General features: G+C 39.5%; 3 protein-coding genes across 3 annotated transcripts; 2 read left to right on the top strand and 1 right to left on the bottom strand.

Moving 5' to 3' along the window:
• Positions 1–2,162: 2,162 nt before the first annotated feature.
• On the bottom strand, positions 2,163–8,916 carry LOC138355585 (uncharacterized). The gene is made up of 2 exons (XM_069310894.1): positions 6,802–8,916; positions 2,163–6,672 (listed from the first exon to the last, which is right to left on the bottom strand). The coding sequence occupies exon 2, from the start codon at positions 3,599–3,601 to the stop codon at positions 2,483–2,485; it is 1,119 nt and encodes a 372-aa protein (XP_069166995.1). The 5' UTR covers positions 3,602–6,672; positions 6,802–8,916; the 3' UTR covers positions 2,163–2,482.
• A 1,984-nt stretch (positions 8,917–10,900) lies between these two features.
• Positions 10,901–12,079, top strand: LOC138355691 (glutamic acid-rich protein-like). Its single transcript, XM_069311015.1, has 2 exons — positions 10,901–11,102; positions 11,508–12,079. Exons 1-2 carry the CDS (start codon positions 10,901–10,903, stop codon positions 12,077–12,079), a joined length of 774 nt encoding a protein of 257 aa, XP_069167116.1.
• A 19-nt stretch (positions 12,080–12,098) lies between these two features.
• On the top strand, positions 12,099–14,623 carry LOC138355690 (uncharacterized). Its single transcript, XM_069311014.1, has 2 exons — positions 12,099–12,393; positions 14,493–14,623. The coding sequence occupies exons 1-2, from the start codon at positions 12,099–12,101 to the stop codon at positions 14,621–14,623; spliced, it is 426 nt and encodes a 141-aa protein (XP_069167115.1).
• Positions 14,624–22,075: the final 7,452 nt, after the last annotated feature.

Genomic DNA, 22,075 nt, shown 5'->3' with positions numbered 1-22,075 from the left:
GATTGAGCCTGCTCTTCTCTATATAAAGTTACTTATATATATACAACAATAAAATGCTACCTTCAAGATACGTCTACCAGTAGCACAAAACGTTTTGACCAGGATGCAAACGTACCCAAAACTCCCCCCTACTCCACACTCCCTCCATGCCGGCTCCGTTATCAACAAACAAGCTACCATTCCCAGCCTGCCTGCTTCTGATTGGTGACCCGCCGACTGCACACCTGCACCTCTGCACCTCAGCGCCCTCTATTTAGTCGATGTCTGGGCTTGAACCAGTCATTGAAGTTAGAATATCTTGTGCTCTCACACTGTGAACAACTAACTGATATACGCTCTGTCTATCAGGTGGATGTTTCTCAGCTAGCGCTTTATTCTCAGCACCTGTTTAATCACTTTTCTGTCTTTATATTATAGAGTAACGTCATTCCTGTTCTTAATTTTTATGTTATTTTTTTTACTTGTTTGTTTGCACTGTACATAGCCAAGGGATTCTTTTTGTTCATAATTTGTTTTCGATATTAATTAAAGTTTCCTTGTTCCTACTATGTGTTTTGCGTGTCTTCCCTTATTTTACCACAGACAACAGCCAAGCAGTCTTATCTTTTTTTTTTTGTAAATGTGACTAGGCATTGACACCAGCCATGAGGAGGGCTGCCGAACATCTACACTCCTACACTTTCCCGTCACAAGGTTATCATAGATTACCAAGATATGCAAGTCATTATCTACTCGCTCTTCCACAGGATCAATAATGGTTGAATGCTCGATCAATTTCCTTTTAATTTGTGGATCTGATCGTAATTTAGAGTAACCTCATCTGCATATAATTATTGAGGAGAACTTGTGCTGATACTTCCTTACAAGTTTACTGCACAAGTATGATTTTCCGCTGTTTGAATAATCAGCAATAATAACACGAGATGGTTCTCGGAATAAACCTAGATGTTCCTCGTGGATTATATCATAGGAACTGTCCATGATTAATGCTTCGTTAAGACTACTAAAAACTAAGGAAATGTGGTGGTATTTATACAAACAAAAAATTAGTCATTTACAGGTGTTTATTCACATATTTTATGTACAGCAACATTTAATAACTAATCATAGTTCTTACAGTTCACAAACAATAATAATAAACATCCTATTCATTTAGTATAAATAGTTCTAGTCATATTGGTCATCTATCTTAATACTAACTAAAAATTGTACAACATAAAATCTAGTGAGGGTTGAACAGTTTTTGAGCTGCAGCATCTCGCTTGCTCCAGGGGCGGAATATTGGGTAGAGTCTCTGTGGTTGCTCAACTTCCACATCCTCCTCAATAAACACTTCTTTCTTCACCTCCTCTCCCACTTCTACATCCATCTCATCATCATTGTTATTGGGAATATCAGGATGACCATACGCTAAGGACTGTGTGGGGCTTAGAATGTAGCGTTTATCATCAAATGCTGACAATCCTCTGCAGGTACTGCGACATGTACAAATCTTTCCTTGCATGTTACATATAGATCTCAACACAAACCTAATTGAAGTGTTTGTTTCAAGAGTGTGCTGAAACGAGTCGTGTGAGAGTTTCTCTTGTAGATGGTATGGCACGCCCTTACACTTACAAGTGTGCTCTCCATCATGAGTGGTGAAAGAGTATATTTTAGGTCTGAGAGCAATTAACTGGTTAATAATCTTAGAGCCTATTTCTGACTTGAGCAATCCTAGTTCACCTTCTCGCGCTTTAGAGTAGGATGGATGTGTGTCATTAAAATGACTAAAATCCATACAGTCGAAGAGAGGAGACTTATTCAACTCTTCAAACACATCCTGACAGTCAAGTTTAATGATGAAAGAGTCTGTGTCTGTATATAACAGACTCGCTTCAGCCCCATTCGCGGGTTTGACAACATCATACCAGAACTCATAGAGACGTCTCTTAGCAATTTGAAGTATATGATAACCCAGGTACGTAGGACTGTTGACTAGGAGAGACTTCTGCTTGATAGTACATATCACACGATCCTTACTTAACAAAAGACTCCGCTTGAAGAATGGGTTTCGAGCATGTTTCAGGAAATGTCTACGATCTGTGACCAAATAATGTTTGTTCCCATATTTAGATACATCTGTGAGACTCTTTCCATATATAGAGTTTGATACGAGTTTGAAAGCCTTTTTTTATCACGCATTTGGTACTGGCATGTTCACAAACATTGGTTTAAATGAAGTCTTTAAGGTAGCTCTCCTGCTCGAATTCGTAGATGTCGTGAACTTTAGCTAGCTCTAATCCAATGTGCATGAGCAACTGTAACAAGTCCAGACTAACCAGGTAATCTTTCTGAGGAAGGTGTGAAGCAATTAATTTAGTATTGTTTTTAGGCAGACTGCGACGTTCTTCTGTAGGAAAATTCTTACTGTAAGGTGAAATGAGTTCCTCGGTAATGCATGTATGCGAAAGAACTAGGGGCAGTTCATCTGTATACCTAGCTACCTCCGGTCGGACCTGCAGTGTATCACACAACACCCAATATCCCTTGGACCCATCACATGGGATATTCTCCAAACCTCTCTCTCTAACAGCATGTCACGCTCATTGTGGGTCAGTTTCCGAATCCCGCCACGAGGGAGCAGTTCAGTCATACATGCCCCATAAAGACTGTTAAAATCCAGGTAAATGATGTAGCTACTATCTTCCCCTAGATCTAAGCCTGTATGCTGGTTCTCCACATTCGTGTACTGTCTCGCCACACTGGTGAACCCACCTCGGAGATTCCGACGAAGTAAATCATATAACAATGGGTCTGACACAACATCAAGTTCAACTTTCGATTTGAGCAAAAATGCATCCCAAGCAAATGAGGGTAAAGAAATGTAGTAGGAAATGTCAAATTTGTAGGGAGCAAGCATGGTATCTCGCCAGACTGTGAACACATCAGCTAGCAATCCTGTGTCTACTTTGAGGTAAAGGAGCAGATACTCCCCTATGTTACGACATTTAGCCAAATCAAAAATTTCTAAGGCTTGTTTATAATATTTTTCTGACAACTCTTCGTCTTTTAGTGTATTGTAAAACTTATCGCGAGAAGGAAGGTGTGATTCATCTAACACAGACATAGAGGATAAATAATCATAGCAGAATGATTGTTTACCCTTCATCAGTTTGGGGATGGCTGCTTTATTTACCCCTTTTAACATAGCCAAAGTGAATGTGGTAGGTTTCCCACTATCAATATGATCCTTGGCTATTCTTCCCAGTGAACCATTGAGTAGTGCTAAACTGTCCAAAAATCTTAAGTTGTTCACATCGACTTTCATAAATTTAAATCCGTCCCTAGCTAATATATCTATTTCACTCCCTGGACGATCTTTCATCTCGTTTAGGATAACTCCTAAATCATAGGAAGCGTTGTGTGAAAATGTGTATAGGAACTTGTATGAATTTATACACTGCAAATTACATCTATCACAGTAAGCTGCTTGATAATTGTGGAATCTTACTGTGTGGTCGTGATGACGGACTTTGATTACATCTTCCCCGTTAAAAGGTTCATCACAGAGTTCACACACTGTTTTTGTCTCAAATATCGCCTGCTGTTGCTGGGACATGTGAAGTTCATAGGATACTAAACCCGTCTTGATTCTAGCCCATGACGCTTCTAGCGTGGTTACAAAGTGATTGACTGCATCTTTAAAAAAAATAAGTGTCTTTCTCAACAATATTCATCTGTCAGTGAATGATAATGTACGTATACACTACTGCATTGTGACGTGATTCTATCATTCCCTTAGGGTTCGAGCGGTCTAAAATGCACTCAAAGTCATAAAAACACATGTGACTAGGACCATATCCATGTCCATAGTTACGGAAAGTAATCTTCCTCTCTGGTGGGTAAAATTTGAGAGTCTGATGTACTTTACATGTACTTTCATGACTGCATAGGTCCTGGTGAGAGTGATATCAAGCAACAATGACAAATGCTGTGATGACTTGGGATTAGATCTGTATTGTTGCTCATATTACGTACATATTGGTTGAAATCCTTAATTATTACTAAGTGTTGAGCTTCCAACATCAGCAATGGTATGACATCTGTATATCCCCCTCTTCCCTTCCTAGCTAGTGTAATGTAGTGCCGTTGTCGGCGCGCATTTTCATCTCTTTCTAGTGAATAGATGAATATACTGACTTTATTAATTTTCTCTACCTTGTGAATATCCTCAAACGTCATTGCAGAATTGACATCTACTGGCCAATAAATGTGTCTGAGACACCAACTAGCATTCACAGATCTCGCGCGAATATTATCAAGCTGCATCCCCTTAGCTAAATATTTATAAGCTGCAACACACTGCATAAGGCATATATCAGCCTCTCCCTCTGGATTGAAAACCAACTGCTTTCCACGCAATCCTTCAGGATAGTCTACATTTGAGTCTAATCTTATCGGGTGTTCAATCTGACCACAGTTAATGTAAAACCCTGTGAGCCGCTCAACTAAGACATTGGACCCCTCCTTTTCTTTCAGGTACTGGGATAGTTTCTCTGTCAATTCGTCAGCCCAAAAATTAATAAGTGTATCTACTTCCTCTCGAGTTACTGTTCGCCCCTCACCTAGTATGGGAAATCCGTCGTTATTTATGGGATCCAAGACATTCTCCTCCTCACCGTCTTGTTGTACATTTAAATTGCACAAAATTAGAGTGATGTCTGGGTAAATTAGTAGGGATGGGTGTTGTGGGGAGAAAAGGGATCGAATCTCATTAATGAAAAATTCTCTGTATGTTCTCAGATAGTGCCCTGGGGAGGTGTTAACATGCTCTGGTATGGAGAATGAAAGCCGAACATACCCGCCGTTATAGTTATCAATTCGATCCACAAGCTGAGGTTGAATTTCTAGCGCAGATGGGGCGAGAGACCAGTGGTGGGGGTGATGGGAGAGGGCTCGGGGGGGGGGGGGGGGGGTAGTAATAGCCACCCTCCGAGATGAATGAGCGAGTGTCGGAAAATCCGACACCATTTAATAATCATACAGATAATAGCTGTGTTGTATAAACAAGTTACCCATAGAAAACGTAACTTGTAGTGGAATTACCATCTAAAGAAAACGGGATATCATCACCACATACTATTATAATTCACCACCTATTATGGTGGGAATTATTCTTAAATACATTAGTCTTTGGACTTTACCATCATAAAAACATCTTATATAAATTAACTTAATTATCAATATTAAAGTAGAGTAAATGTGACCCTTCTATCACTTTCTGACATGTGGACAATGTAAGCCAGGCGTCAGAGGGAGGAAGGAGGGCAGCCATTGTTTTGTACGAGACCAGAGGCTCACACGGGAGCAAATTCGGCTCCTGTTAATTTTACTTGGACGTAGTGTTATGGAAACCAAAGGTGTACCATTTTCAACACGCTGTCTACAAATTCAAGTTAAGTGTTCTTTCCGAAACCCATGTATCTTCATTTATGGCCATTAATGTCATTATATAGGGTGAACCAGTTAGAGCACGTGGAAGCCTCAAACTAAAGGTAATTAAGCCAGGTCTTTATTGTTCCATGTACTGTATAGTGTTTTCTCTGATATAACTTGTCATATATAGGATTCTGGCTTCACAGTTAGCGCCCTTTTGACAGGTCAAGACGAGGAAGAGTTTGTGCACCAGTTACCTGGGTGATGAAAGCTACCTCAAAGAGGATAATTTGGTGTCTACACCCTAGTTATACCTGGTGGACTAGCCTGCTGTACTATAAGATAAGGAACCTCTTCAATGTATGTAGTTAATTCGGTAGTTTGATTGGCTGCATATATAATAAACTAATAAACCCCCCGTAATGTGTAGAGGATCGATTTGTGAGATTATTGCAGAAATACAGTCCACTTATCATTATACAAATTGCTATCGAAGTATATAAATTAACGTAAATATAAATTCTATATATATTCATATAAATTAAATAAATATAAATCTCACAGGTCGGTTCCCACAGCGAGACTTCATCGTCAGCTATTACGCCAGATGGTGCTAACCACTCAGAACTGTCAGACGCTAACGAGTCAAGGTAAGCTGTGCTGTCATCTGAGTCAAGGCTATTCTCACTTCTCACTCTGTTGTTGTTCTCACGGACTGTGACGTCGTTAATGGTAGCGCTCTCGCCACTGCTGCTGCTGCTGCTGTTGCTGATGGCCGAGCCGCTGCTGGTGATAGATTGAGGTATGGGGCTGGGGGAGGAACAGGGAATTGAGTGAACATGTGAATGGAGCCGGTCGGCCGAGTAGACAGCACGCGGGACTTGTGATCCTGTGGTCCTGGGTTCGATCCCAGGCGCCGGCGAGAAACAATGGGCAGAGTTTCTTTCACCCTATGCCCCTGTTACCTAACAGTAAAATAGGTACCTGGGTGTTAGGCAGCTGTCATGGGCTGCTTCCTGGAGGTGGAGGCCTGGTCGAGGACCGGGCCGCGGGGACACTAAAAGCCCCGAAATCATCTCAAGAAGATCTCTTCTCAAGGAAGAAGCCCCTCCCTCCCTCCCCGTGAGCTGTGGGGTGTGAGCCGACTAAGGGGTAATGACAGCTCCGCTGTGCTGTCACTGCTGCTGTCTTGGTCTGTCTCACCGTCACTCTCAGCGCTGGAGGATACCAAGTCTATGCAAACCGGTGTAGAATCTGTATGAAAGAAAACATATTATCTCTAAAAAGAAAGAAAGAATGAAAGCATATATATATAACAGGGAACAGACTAGTGGGAATTAATATGCTTAGGAAATTGACTGAAATAAGACAGTATTAACTTACTTATGTCCCGGTGTAGGGGCTGAGCTGGTGCGAGGCTTTGAGTCTTTAACGTTGTGTTAACTGGGCATGATAATGTCTCGTAGCCCTCCATCTACTGCTGCTGGCGCCCTTCTTGAAGGGGCGGTGGATGCTCGCAAGTGACATTCAAGATCCAAGAGTCATTGGGATCCAAGAGTCAATGCTCGATCCTGCAGACACAACTAGGTGAGTACACACACACACACACAGGGGCCTCGTAGCCTGGTGGATAGCGCGCAGGACTCGTAATTCTGTGGCGCGGGTGCGATTCCCGCATGAGGCAGAAACAAATGGGCAAAGTTTTTTTCACCCTGAATGCCCCTGTTACCTAGCAGTAAATAGGTACCTGGGAGTTAGTCAGCTGTCTCGGGCTGCTTCCTGGTGTGTGTGTGTGTGTGTGTGTGTGTGTGTGTGTGTGTGTGTGTGTGTGTGTGTGTGTGTGTGTGTGTGTGTGTGTGTGTGTGTGTAGAAACAGTTGATTGACAGTTGAGAGGCGGGCCGAAAGAGCAGAGCTCAATCCCTGCAAGCACAACTAGGTGAATACACACACACACACACATACACACACATGCACAAACTCAACCACTTACACACACACACATTAAGTATTTGTTTATATTTTAAACTGAACACGAATTCGCTATCATGCCAAATCGGCTCTGATACACAACATATCCAACATGAACCTTAACCCTGGCTTTGTTGCTGTTGACTATTCCTTTTTACAATACATACTTAAATATTTTAACCTTCTTAACAAATGTGATTTTTTATTCCTACCCTTTTCTTATTCGTACCTTTCCTCTTACTTTTTTCTACCTCTTACACCTTCCCTCCTCTTATTCCTACATTTTTCCTATTCTAACCTTATTCTTACATTCATCCCATTCTTACCTTATTCTTTTTTGTTTTTGTTTTTATTTACGTATACAAGAGTTGTTACATTCTTGTACACTCTAGAGCACGCATAGCGTTTCGGACAAGTCCTTAATCCTAAATTTAACACACCCACATTCCCAGGAAGCAGGCCGTAGCAGCTGTCTAACTCCCTGGTACCCATTTACTACAAGGTGAATAGAGGCATCAAGGTGAAAGAAACTCTGGACATTTATTTCCGCCTCAGCCGGGATCGAACCCGAACCCTTAAGACTACGAAACCCGAGCACTGTCTACTCGGCCGTCGGGCCCCAGGAATTCAAAAGACTTCTTATATTCATCATATTCTTACTTATTTTTATTTTCATACTATTTTTACCTTATTCTTACATTCATCTTATTCTTATCTTATTCTTACATTCATCTTAGTTTTACATTCATCTTATTCTTACATTCATCTTATTCTTATCTTATTCTTATATTTATCCTAGTCTTACCTTATCTTTATATTAATCCAATTATTACTTTATTCTTACACTCATTCTATTCTTACCTAATTCTTACCTTTAATCCAATTCCTACATTCATCCTAGTCTTAGGTTATTCTTACATTCATCATATTCTTACCTTATTCGTACATTCATCCTATTCGTACCTTTTTCTTACATTCATCCTATTCTTACCTGATCCTCGCCTATCTTTTCACTCTCTTACCTTATATATTTGTCAAGCACAACCTTTCGTTTGTTTCGGGCTATTCACGCCCGTGCCACCTTTTGGGGGGCTTAATCTTCATCAATGACTCAATCCTCTCCTTTTACACGACTTGATAATGGTCCAGACCGAACTAAAATGTCGTCGTTTGTTCACTTTCTGACATGTGGTTTGGCCATCATAACCTTAAGCTAATCTAACCTTAGTAGATAGTAGATAGTTATGTAGTTTTGTTGAATCCATTCCAGTGAGCGGATTTCCTTCCTGAGGACAGGTACATATTTGTACACATCACAGAAAGTCTGTAATTTATAATACCGAAGGACAGGGAAAATATTTGCAACATTGAGGTCATCAACTTGCACTGAAAATATGTATCAATATGCTCGCAGGAGAGCGAGAGCAGGACGTGCACCACAGGTGGAGGAGTGTGTGTGGAGGCCCGGGCTGACTGTCTCGCCATCCTCACTGAATATGATGACTGCCTTCATGGCAGTCATCATATTCAATAACCTTCCAGGGGTTGATAGGCCTTAAGCCTAACACCAAACCAACGAGTTACGTGGAACACGCATAGACCATTAAATTCCAGTGAATATCTTTGTGTATGGAAGTCTTGTAGTGGATCAAACATTGTACTTATAGTGAAACATTTACCATGCCAATTTATGAACAAATACACTTTATTGTGTCTCAGTTGATACATTTAGTAAATTGTTCCTTATCTTTACTACCCAATTACAGATTAATTATTGTGCTTCATTGGATTGAAAATGTTTATTGATAAACTTCTTTTAAACATTATTCACAGTGTTACACGATAGACTTTACTGATCAAGAACTGACATATCTGCAGCAAAATTAATCTAAACAATACTCTGTTAAAATATAAAAAAAGTCGAGGCGAGTAGAGAGGGTGGCCATCACATTGAATCAGGAATAACTGTAGGGTATGAAGAAAACATTTTAAATTATTTGACCACAACAACGTTTTAGGATGTCGTTAGCAAAGAAAACATTAATACAAAGTGAAGTTACATTTACATGATGTATCAATGTTAACTGATGCCACGTGAAATAAGAGAAGCGTTGGAGGTAGAATTCCTGGGCCACAGCCAGAGTGAATGAGGACAAGGTGTAAAACACCTGTTTGGCCTTCAGTGGAATCCACTGGACTCCTAGAGGATTCAGTTCAATCCAAGGTTGAATTAGTTTTGACCATGTCGTGGTGTACTGGCCTAGGGCGTGTGCTTGGGAGTACCAAGTGTTCGGGTTCGAATCCTTTTCATAGCCCCTTCTGAATTTCTCACAACATAATAGTTACCACAATGGCCGAAGTTTTTAAAGCAACACCGATTTTCCACGTGAATACATTAACGAAATGTAAACAGCATATCCTTCATATGTTAAGAGTTCTTTGGTTAAAATTTATTATCGTATTTTTAATATCTAAATAACATTTTTCTGAAAAAATTCTTATTATGGTAAAAAAATCGATGGTGTTATAAGCTGATAAGATTTCTGACGCTGTCCATGAGCTCAGATCTACATATACAAATGTCATCTGTATTCTTAGTCGTAACACATCTTAATATTAGAACATACTTTAACATTCGACACCTGGTGGCTCATTTGAGACCGAGAGACTTGACGTTCTACTTTTAACCAGCAAATACATTAAAAACTCACCGACGATCAGACAATATGGCTACAATACTCACCATTCACGTGGTGAGGCACACGTGGGCATTGTAATACTAAATAAACCCAACATTAAACTCGAACATTTACAGATACCTTTGGCATCACAAAGACTTCATGACCAACAATATACATACATAAGATGAATCATTTGCATAAAAATTAACCATTTACACAAAATATACTCTCCCACCTATCACTCTGATAGCAGGCCTCAACGCTCAACATCATACATTCCACCACAGCATTAATCTCCTTATTCAACAACAACAATATCTAAAAATTTAATTAATTTTTTTACCAAATTTTATAACGATATATTCACCCACTGGATCTGTTAGGCCTGATTATAGCTTTACGAAGAGACTGGGTAATTATCTTCATCAGTACATATCACCTGAATCTCTCACAAAACCCGATCACGTTCCAATGACCATATACCACTCTAACAACCCAATTCACATTCAAACAATACCTTATTCGTCATCCAAAAGTCCTAAATGGGATGCATTAAATTAAGCAAATATAATAGTTTTTAGGGTGATACTTAAAGCTGAAAATTCTAGAGTTCCTTATTTGAAATGTTGAAGCTTAATGGTAACTCTAATAACAGTCCATTTCAGTAATTCATATTAATAATAACAGTTAACACTAAATCCTTTAATTAGAATGAAGTAAAATGTAATATTTATGCTACTCGAAGCTTCAATATACAATCTTTTATTTACATGAGATTTCTGCTTTGGATCAATCTTATTCTTGGAATATAAAAATGATATTTATTTCCCATATGCTATCTATCGATCTGTTGCAGCTCTTTAAGAAGCGTTTGAGACCACTTTATTACACCAAAATACATAAGAATGATCCGCCTGACGTCACACCTGCGTATATTCCTCTTGGCAGCTTGATCTTTACATCTGTTGCTTGTGTCAGTATGAATCAGTATGGCACACTTGGTTTCTCATGGATATTATCAGAAAGCCTTTTAGGTTTGTAATGAATCCCTCAGCCAATGACACAACAAAGTACTGTACTAACTTAGTTAATATCATCCTCAATATGTAATATTAAAGCATTACAGCAACACCCAGATGAACAGTTAAGAGTATGTAATCTCTGTGAAGCCAACTTATACATGTTGTTTATGTGCAAATGTTTGTGAATAAATGTTATTAATTTTTGTCTTTTAATTTTTATGAGTAAATTGAATGAATGAAGAGATGAACAATGAATGTCCATCTCTTCACATTCTCAGTTAAGGATATTTTTTTCAAGAAGTTATGTGTAATGTCTCAACATTTGCGAATATTTTGTTCAACTTAAATGTGAATAATTTATATTTGATATTAAGTAAGGCATTTTACTGTTTAACATTTGACTGGTGTTTTTCACAGAGGAGGCCCTTGGGTCAAGAAGGCTTCAGCGGGAGAGAAGGGAAGGTCTCAACAAACGTTCCAGAGGCGACGACAACTCCGCAAGAGAACCAAGAGAACACAAGAAAACTAATAAGAAAATACGTCACAACAGAAATGAGAAGAAAAAGGACAAGAAAAATCAAGAGAGCAAGAGGAATGGAACAAAGAAGAACATTGTTGGAGGTGGCAAGACAAACGGAGCTGAGCGTCGTAGAACACAAGATAGAAACCACAAACTCGGAGGAAAAAAAATGTCACTTCGTCGCAGAGGGCAAGGAAAAGTGGGACAATTTAAGCCAAGTATTAAACATCAACGGAGACAAAACACAAATAAGCTAAACAAAAACATTGAGAAGAGCAAATATAGCAAAAAACACGTGAAAAATATGAACAAATTAATGAAAAAGAAAACAAGCAACACACAAAAAGAAAGAAGGAAAGCACATAAAGGAAATTCAGAGATTAAACGTGAACGTAAACAAAAAAATGGTAAACGTAAACAAATGCTACAAAAACAAAGGAAAGACAATGCGGCAAAGAAAACCAAGTAAAGAGAAGGAAAACAGGCGAATGAATGAGATTAAACGTCTCAAAATGCCAAACAAAGTTAAGAAAAAGAAAGCAATGGAAGACAACAAACGTGGCACAAGACCAAAGAAAGTTAAGGGAATCAAAGGAAAAATACGAATGGAAAATACTAAAGATAAGAGAGAAAGTAATAAAAATAAACAAATTAAAGAAAATGTGGAAATCAAGAAACAGAAAAGGAAATATGCAAAGAACAAGGCTAAAGGAAGAAGGAAGGATCAAGACATGAGCAAAGTGAACCTACGAAAGAAGATCCTGAGCGATGGCAGGAGGAAAGGTAGGTGTGGGTCTGGTTAACTAGAACCAATAGAGGGAGGAATAGTGACAGGCCGCAATCCAAGAAATATTACGATGAAGAAAGCACACATAAAACGTTTATAATAAACACAAGCACTTGTTAACCTTTTACCAACTGTTCATATCTTGAGCAGTTTATGGTCGCTTCGCTTAAAATGTGAGCGTTCAATACCACACCCTCAACATGTTGTCATAACGCAAACTCTGGATTTCCCTCTGGTGGTAACCTGCTATTTTCATGTTGGCGTGTGTGCTTACTTCCCTAGATGAACCTTAATGTGCACATGGGGCTGAGCTCCATCCTTCAGCCTTTTAACCTTCAATATCATTAAATACGTGTTCCGGGATATATTGCCTTAAGTCGTATCTACATTTGAGTCCGAGTTAAAAGTTTGTTTTTTGACTCTTTCAATTTATTCCATTTGTTTGACTATTTTGATAAAAAAAAAGTTATTTATAGTTCTTGTGGCTTATTCGGAAACTTAGTTTGCAAGTGCCCTTCGGTTCGTGGCACACCCATGTTATGGTGGCTAACTATCAATTCCCAAGAACGCTTTGTATTTCGTGATCATTCTGTAATTCAATGACATGTAATATATTAAAAATGCTATCTTGAAGCTTATGCCTCAGCTTCGACCCAAGTTTATTAAAATTTGTGTATTTGATAGGATTTATTCTCCATTCAAGTGTAGTAAAAAATTTAAATGAGCCGACATAGGCTGTTGACCTTATAATATAAACTTGAATGGCCTCACCTGTGTTAAAGAAATTTTTTGTTCCCTTCACGGAAGGGAATACCTGTCCTAATCACTTTTAAAGAACCAGTGTTGGTATCTTCTCCTACTAGAAGCTCTTTGTGTAGATTCGAAAGTAAAAGGCGTGACCTTAAGTCTTGAAATGTAATGTTGAATTTTTTATTTAATATCACTGTAATGACAAGTGATTAATAGGATCAACAGCTACTCGTCAATAGGTTAGAATTAGATCTAAAACGAAAAAAAATATTGTACTTGATTATTTTTGTGTTTTTGACAATTTCTTTGTCCAACATATTTACGGCCAAGATCAGTAGTGTTTCAAAAACTACTAAGATAAAAATAAATGAAACTGCAGAAGGCCTATGGTCCTACACGAGGCAGCTATTTATATCAATCCAAACATATTAATTTGTTTGCATAACTTATACTTATATATCCATCTATCCCAATAATTTGTTCCCATAAATCAACAATCTAAATTTATACAGTTTTAGCCATTATTTCGAATTTTATTTTGTATTGATAAACACAAAGTATGATGTCATTATTTTAAGGCATATATAATGCTTCCAAAACTATAAAGGATTGCAAGAGACATAAAGGCTTATTGGAGAAATACTTAGACGTTTAACGGAAAGAGACTTAAAAGGCTTAACATAGAGATACTTAGATATAAGTTAACCATAGGGGGATGTGGGTGTGATCCAAGATGGACATATGTTTGTGTCACAGCCCTGCATCCCCGTTCATCCAGATATATAATATTATCCCATTTAAAGGAAAGCAGACTGGCCAGAGACTATTTAACCAATACAGGTGCGTTTTCTCTGCTTGGTACTACCTAACCACTTAGACTAGACGGTAGAGCGACGATCTCGCTTCATGGAGGTTTCAGTCCCCGACCGTCTATGTGGTTGGGCACCATTCCCCCCCCCCCTCCCCATTCCAATTAGTTATCCAGATCCATTCCCAGTGTTATATAGTCTTAATGGCTTAGTGCTTTATTCTGATAATTCCGTCCCTCTGCTTGGTACTAGGCTGTGGTAAGGCTTTCATTAATGTAACTCCTCCTTCCATGGTGCTCAGCATGCAAGTTTTCACGGCTTTCTCAGTTTGGATCGTACAAGTCATATTGGCTGGCTAGTATCTTGCTGAAAATACACGTGTATATATTGTGTACGAAAGTGTTACAATTTGTAAAGCCTGGGGGTGGAAATTTACGACGAAAACGTTGGAAGAAGACAAAAACACTGGCATAGTTAAAGGTGTAGATTAACTGTTATATTCTGAGATTAAATACGAACCGAGGTTTTGTCTCCAGTTTCCAAGGACACTCTGGGAAGACCAACCTTGGGTAAAGGACATCGTTCTAGACAGAATGTGAAGTCATATGGACTTGTTGATGACAAAAGAAGTAAGTATCTCCTTGTTTATATGTCCATTTTGCCTTGACAACGTTACTGTGACTCGTAACGAACATTACCATGACCACATTGTGACTGTTGTGTGTTGCCATGACCACATTGTGACTGTTGTGTGTTACCATGACCACATTGTGACTGTTGTGTGTTACCATGACCACATTGTGACTGTTGTGTGTTATCATGACCACATTGTGACTGTTGTGTGTTACCATGACCACATTGTGACTGTCGAGTGTTACCATGACCACATTGTGACTGTCGAGTGTTACCATGACCACATTGTGACTGTCGAGTGTTACCATGACCACATTGTGACTGTCGAGTGTTACCATGACCACATTGTGACTGTCGAGTGTTACCATGACCACATTGTGACTGTCGAGTGTTACCATGACCACATTGTGACTGTCGAGTGTTACCATGACCACATTGTGACTGTTGTGTGTTACCATGACCACATTGTGACTGTCGAGTGTTACCATGACCACATTGTGACTGTTGTGTGTTACCATGACCACATTGTGACTGTTGTGTGTTACCATGACTCCATTGTGACTGTCGAGTGTTACCATGACCACATTGCGACTGTGTTGTGTGTTACCATGACCACATTGTGACTGTTGTGTGTTACCATGACCGCATTGTGACTGTTGTGTGTTACCATGACCACATTGTGACTGTTGTGTGTTACCATGACTCCATTGTGACTGTCGAGTGTTACCATGACCACATTGCGACTGTGTTGTGTGTTACCATGACCACATTGTGACTGTTGTGTGTTACCATGACCGCATTGTGACTGTTGTGTGTTACCATGACCACATTGTGACTGTTGTGTGTTACCATGACCGCATTGTGACTGTTGTGTGTTACCATGACCACATTGTGACTGTTGTGTGTTGCCATGTCCACGTAGTGATTATGCTCAGTGTTACCATGACCACATTTTTTTTTATTTTTTTTTTTTACATGCAAAGCGTGCAAATTAAATACAGTAAAAACAAGAAAAGAACATAGAAAACATAACAAAACAAAACAAAACAATAAACCACCGACCAGAAGGGCCAACAGCACAGTACAACAAAATACAAACACGATAAATGTATTGAAAAACACAGCAGACATCAAACACAAAATAGAAAACAATGTCAAACAAGCAAGCACAGTAACATTTCAAAATAAACCATTATAAAACAAAACAAACATCAAGAGGAGGTATAAAATGAAACATAACAGGAAAATCACAATACACAACAAAACAAAACAAAAATAACAAACAAGTACAACATGTAATGCAATAATAAAACACCAGTGCAAATGTAAAGCACTGAAACAAGACATGAATAAAAACGTTCACACCAAACCAACCGCCTTGCAAGAAACAAAGGGAAAAGCCAAAACATACAATAATAACTAACAAGCAATCCATGCAATCAAGAAAAGAAAACTTAGGTACATACACAACAACAAACAATCACTGGCCTGAAGGACCGAGAATAAAACACACCATAAAGGACATCAGGAAATGGAACAAGAAAATCGAACAGCACACAACAAGCTAAAATAAAAACAAAAAGACAAATAAAAACAAAAAATAAAAAAAAACACATTCTAGCAATGCAAAAGTAGAACACACATGACAAAAAGACAAATAAAAACAAAAAATAAAAAATAAAACATTCTAGCAATGCAAAAGTAGAACACACATGACAAAGTAACAACACAAAAGCAAATACAGGAGTAAAAACACCCTCACTCAAACACCGGCCTCGCAACAAATAAGGGAGAGGCACAGGCACAGAAAACAATTTGGCAAACAAAAGGCCATAGGGGCACACAACACTACAGTAACATGAAATCAGCTGACGTATTTGCCCAGGAACAAGACCCGGGGGAACCGCACATTGAACGCCTCCCAAAGCATCCACCTCCGCCAAGAGGCCTGAACCCACCACCGGGGGCTCCATGTCATCCGGAACCCTGGCAACAAACACCCGCAAACAGGGAACCCAGACGGTGTTTCTCCGGAAGCGAGTAACCGCCACCCTACTCCATACACTGGGAACCTGCTCATCGTGAAAGTCCTCCGGCCTTTCCGACAGCAGGTACTCAGCAACCCCGGCTTCCAGGTCCTCAATTCGCAACCCCACAGGAGGGGGGCCGGACAAAGGGCACCACCACAGGGGCACCAGCGGCCACAGGCACACCACCAGACGACTGCAGGGAACCAAGGCGGTGCGCATCTTTTCGGAAAGTCACCACCAGGCCACGCCCAGCACCAGCATCTGCACCATCCCTGGCCGCGGAAGCCACCACACCCCACCGCGAAGAGCCCCCTGGCGGGGAAGGAACAGAAGGCACACCCGAGACATGGGCATCAGCACCAGCAGGCACATGAACCTCCGCCACCACCAACCGCAGAGAAAACGACGCATCCGGATCCACGCCATCAACCCCTGACGACCTAGAGTCACTGAAGTCCCCAACATCGGCCCAGGCAGTAGACGAACGCCTGGAATGTTTGGGCTCCGGCCGGATATCGTCAGAGCCTGAAGCGGATCCAGAAGCACGGGCACCACTAGCTAGACGAACCGACGCCCGACGCAGAACGGCAGTAGCTTCTACCACAGGGGGAACCGGACCACACACAGCAGGAGGCACCGCAGCCACCCCAGCACCCAGCACGGTAGGGACCCGAGGTGAGGCTGCAGGGCCAGGTTCAGCAGCAGAAGACGAGGAAGCAGACGACGACGCCTCACAGGGAGCACCAGGAAAGTTCACGGGAGCGGCAGGGCTAGAGACAGGATCAGGCGTAACATCCAACGGCACCGCAACACCCGGAGGAGGGTCTGCAACAACCAGGGGAACGTCAGGCGACGCTGGGGGAGCCTCAGCAGTGAACGGGACGCTCACCTCCTCATCCCCGGAGTCCTCCTCCAGAGGGAGCGGCGGGAAATCCTCTTCAGGGAACAAATTCACTGGAGCAACAGGAGCAGCAGTACACCCGGCAGCCTGATGCCCCAACAAACCACACCGGACACAAGTACGAGGTTGCCGGGCATAAAACACCCGCACATAGTACCCTAACAGCCGGACAGATGACGGAATGTCCGACCTCAGTCGCATCCCGAGGGTCCGAATGTTGGTCTTCACACCCGAATACTTTCAAGACGATAGCGAGTTCATCCACACACTGACGACGGAGCCATACCTCTGGAAGAAACGCCGGAGGTGAGTCTCAGGAAACTCCATGGGGCTGCCACAGACACTTACAAATGTCACAGCACCACTGTGGTCCGAAATGGTCACAGACCCGTTGCCATCCTGCAGCTGCAAAGTACGCCCCTCGTACCTCCGGAGAAAATCACGGTACACTGCCTCACCCACAAACTTTATGATTACACGGCGAGCAGTGAACAGCTCGACACCGTAGACGTCCTGGACCGGGACCCTGAGCATGTCACTTAAGACCACGTCCACAAGAGGGTAACCTGCACAGCCAGTAAACTCCAAACCGATGGAGTTCACCCTCACGACAGCTGGAAGATGGCTGCCCATCGTAAACATGCCACGTCAACACCACCAGGAACAGCAGGGAGGGTAGAGACACCCACACCCCCTGCCGGCGAAAACGGCAACTACCCCAAACTGCCGGAGCGGTCAGGCGACACGTCTACACCGCACAGCAGCTCAGGTGAGACTTACCATCTTGAGGTTATCTTGAGATGATTTCGGGGCTTTTTTTAGTGTCCCCGCGGCCCGGTCCTCGACCAGGCCTCCACCCCCAGGAAGCAGCCCGTGACAGCTGACTAACACCCAGGTACCTATTTACTGCTAGGTAACAACCATGACCACATAGTAATTATGCTCAGTATTACCATAACAAAGTAGTGTTTATGCTCGGTTACCGTGACCACATAGTGATTATGCTGAGTTACCATAACCACATAGTGATTATGCTGAGTTACCATAACCACATAGTGATTATGCTAAGTTACCATCACCACATGGTGAAACTGTCTGTTGGTATAGTGATTATGTGGTTACTATGTCCAGTGCTACCATGCGTAATTGAAGCAACATTCAGAAACTATGTTGAGTAGCCTCAAGGTTGAAGAATTAATGATTAACCAGTAAGTCTTTACCTGATTTTAACCACGGGAATATACACGTGTTACTTGGAACACGAGTATACTGATGTTAAATGTATAAACTCAACATATATATATATATATATATATATATATATATATATATATATATATATATATATATATATATATATTTATGATCGATGTTCCCTTCGGGAATCTTAATTTTAAGATGAATAGGAAAACCAGGGATATACTGAACATCTTGTATCAGAATCTTTACTTTAGAAAACATAACGTTTCGAATACTTCTCGTATTCATCATCAGATCTAAAAGAAAAAACAGAAATCACAATCAAATAGCTGGTAAACAAAGAAATCATACTGAATATAATTGCCTATCAAAGAAAGGAAAATGCTTAAAAAACAAAACACTTAAGCGCACTTAAAGTGATCAATACAAATAAAACTTATTAACTGTCACATATATTAAAACTAATTTAAAATCCATTAAACTACAAGATGAAATTTATAACTACTAAAACAAACCATTCTATTAAACTTACGTGAAGTGATCAGAAGTGAAACTTGATACCTACCACATAGATACTAAACACTATAACAAATATTTATATAATGACTACAAATCTACAAAAATGTATGTAAAATACAAACAGAATAAACGACAATTATAAAGTACTAACCAAAATCTTATAAAAAACTCAAATATTAAATAAAATTAAATACCAAAAAATGTATTATATATCCTAAATAAAAGATTATATTAATGTACAATGTTAAGACTTGAAATAAGTAAGAAAGGGCAAAGACATGGTAAACTAAACAAAATTAAACTACCAAAATAAACTAAAAATCAAATTACAGGGCCTACTGTGCACTATACAGTGTACAATTGAACAGCTGAAAGGTTGCTATTTAACAGAGGCCGCAGCTCCTTTATATATAAGGATTCCATTACTCTCAAATCTGACTGGCCATTCATACAAGTGTCCAGAATTTTAAAATCAGATTCCAGCAGAGAATGATCAAACTCATAACAATGAGAATGGCCCTATTCAGTAGAGTGTTAATAGCATTTTTCTTAAAAATATCAGGAACAAAGGAATTAAAATTTAAACCTAAACCAGTAAAGGTTGGTTTCCTAAAAACATTAGTGTTGAACCCATTGAGGTTATTCACTTTTACGTCAAGAAACGACGATGAATTATCAACTTCACACTCTGCAGTAAACCGTATATTACTATGTTGTGCATTAAGATACTCTCTAAATTTCTCTATATGACATTGGTCCCTAAACAACAAAAAAGTGTCATCTACATATCTCCTGTACAAGACTGGTTTAAAGGCCGAAGGACAATTATCAAGCCAATTTATTTCGTGAAAACTCAAAAAAGCATTAGCCAGTGCAGGACCTAAAGGAGACCCCATTGCTACTCCATCAATTTGTTTATAATAAATATTATTAAACATAAAGATGGAGTCTTTAACTGCTATTTCTAACAGCCGTCTGAATATTTTACTACAAAATCCAGACACTAAGTTAGTGTCAGCAAATAATTGACTTACACAGATATCAATGGTTTCCAACAGAGGAATATTAGTAAAAATTGATTCAACATCGAAACTGGCCATTATAGTTGGGAACTCAAAATTTAAAGAGGAAAGTTCTTTTACAAATTCCTGAGAATTTATCACAGTAAATTCATTATGCGTTAATGGTTCTAATAATGGAACCAGAAACTTAGCCAGTTTATAATTAAAAGTGCCAATCGCTGATAAAATAGGACGAATCGGTATACCTGTTTTATGAACTTTAGGTAACCCATATAAGATGCCAGGCTTAGAGCCAGTTGCAAGTAATTTAGTATAATCGAAAAGAGAGTCTTTCAAACTTCTTAAAACTCTATTCAGTTTATCCTCACATTTCAAAATATACGAGAATGGGTCTATATCAACCAACGTAAATTTAGAGGGGGTCTTCTAACAACCTTTCCACCTTATTAACATACTCTAACTTGCGCAAACCCACTATACCCCTACCTTTATCTGGCCTGGTAATGCAAATACTCCTATCATTCTTTAAGCCATTAATATACTCCAATTTCCTTTTGTCAAAAGGAGGTAATGTAGATCTATATTTACCAAAGTCGTTAAAGACTTCATGTGCTAAGGAGGAAACAGTACTGATGATATTGGTCCAACTATAATTTGTACCAGTCCTTAGGGTACAAGTTTTCAATGTGTTGCATAACCGCTCAAAACCTAAAAAATGATGAACAAATTTAGGTTTTTTACACGTCAACCCGAAGTCTAACCCTAGAGAGAGAGCCTTTGTTTTATGTTCTAATTGGAATAACTTTGAACAGGAAATTAATTTTCTTGTGAAATTTTTTTCAAATAATGGTTATCCTGTGCATATGGTTTATTCTTTTATAAGGAATTTCTTAAATAAGAAGTTTCACCCATTGTGTAGGATTACTACAGTGGAAAGGGATCTTAAATATATTAAATTACCATTTTATGGCAGTATTAGCTTTTCTGTAAGGAGTCGTTTGAGGAGACTGTTGCAGCAGTGTTTTCCTCAAGTAGACTTTAGATTTATTTTTGTCAACACAAATACCATAGTCTCTTATTTTAAATTTAAAGATAAAGTGCCTACCCCCTTGTGCTCAAATGTCGTATATATGTATAATTGTTCCAGCTGTAATGCTGGATATGTCGGGAGTTCCATTCGGAACTTTAAGATTAGGATACTTGAGCACCGGGGATTATCTTTTAGGACTGGATTGCCATTGTCTAAACCAGCATTTTCGGAGATTAGAAACCATTGTTATGAGTTTGATCATTCTCTGCTGGAATCTGATTTTAAAATTATGGACACTTGTATGAATGGCCAGTCAGATTTGAGAGTAATGGAATCCTTATATATAAAGGAGCTGCGGCCTCTGTTAAATAGCAGCCTTTCAGCTGTTCAATTGTACACTGTATAGTGCACAGTAGGCCCTGTAATTTGATTTTTAGTTTATTTTGGTAGTTTAATTTTGTTTAGTTTACCATGTCTTTGCCCTTTCTTACTTATTTCAAGTCTTAACATTGTACATTAATATAATCTTTTATTTAGGATATATAATACATTTTTTGGTATTTAATTTTATTTAATATTTGAGTTTTTTATAAGATTTTGGTTAGTACTTTATAATTGTCGTTTATTCTGTTTGTATTTTACATACATTTTTGTAGATTTGTAGTCATTATATAAATATTTGTTATAGTGTTTAGTATCTATGTGGTAGGTATCAAGTTTCACTTCTGATCACTTCACGTAAGTTTAATAGAATGGTTTGTTTTAGTAGTTATAAATTTCATCT

The sequence above is a fragment of the Procambarus clarkii genome, chromosome 68 (genome assembly GCF_040958095.1).
Source record: "Procambarus clarkii isolate CNS0578487 chromosome 68, FALCON_Pclarkii_2.0, whole genome shotgun sequence".
NCBI lineage: Eukaryota > Metazoa > Arthropoda > Malacostraca > Decapoda > Cambaridae > Procambarus > Procambarus clarkii.
The sequence above is the reverse complement of the archived record's forward strand: the minus strand, read 5'-3'. Positions and strand labels throughout refer to the sequence as shown.

Coding starts and splice junctions, on each gene's coding strand:
- LOC138355585 (XM_069310894.1), bottom strand. CDS start 3,601: ATGTCCCAGCAACAGCAGGCGATATTTGAGACAAAAACAGTGTGTGAA.
- LOC138355691 (XM_069311015.1), top strand. CDS start 10,901: ATGCTATCTATCGATCTGTTGCAGCTCTTTAAGAAGCGTTTGAGACCA. Junction 11,103..11,507: donor ATTATCAGAAAGCCTTTTAG/GTTTGTAATGAA, acceptor TGTTTTTCACAG/AGGAGGCCCTTGGGTCAAGA.
- LOC138355690 (XM_069311014.1), top strand. CDS start 12,099: ATGAATGAGATTAAACGTCTCAAAATGCCAAACAAAGTTAAGAAAAAG. Junction 12,394..14,492: donor GAGCGATGGCAGGAGGAAAG/GTAGGTGTGGGT, acceptor TTTTGTCTCCAG/TTTCCAAGGACACTCTGGGA.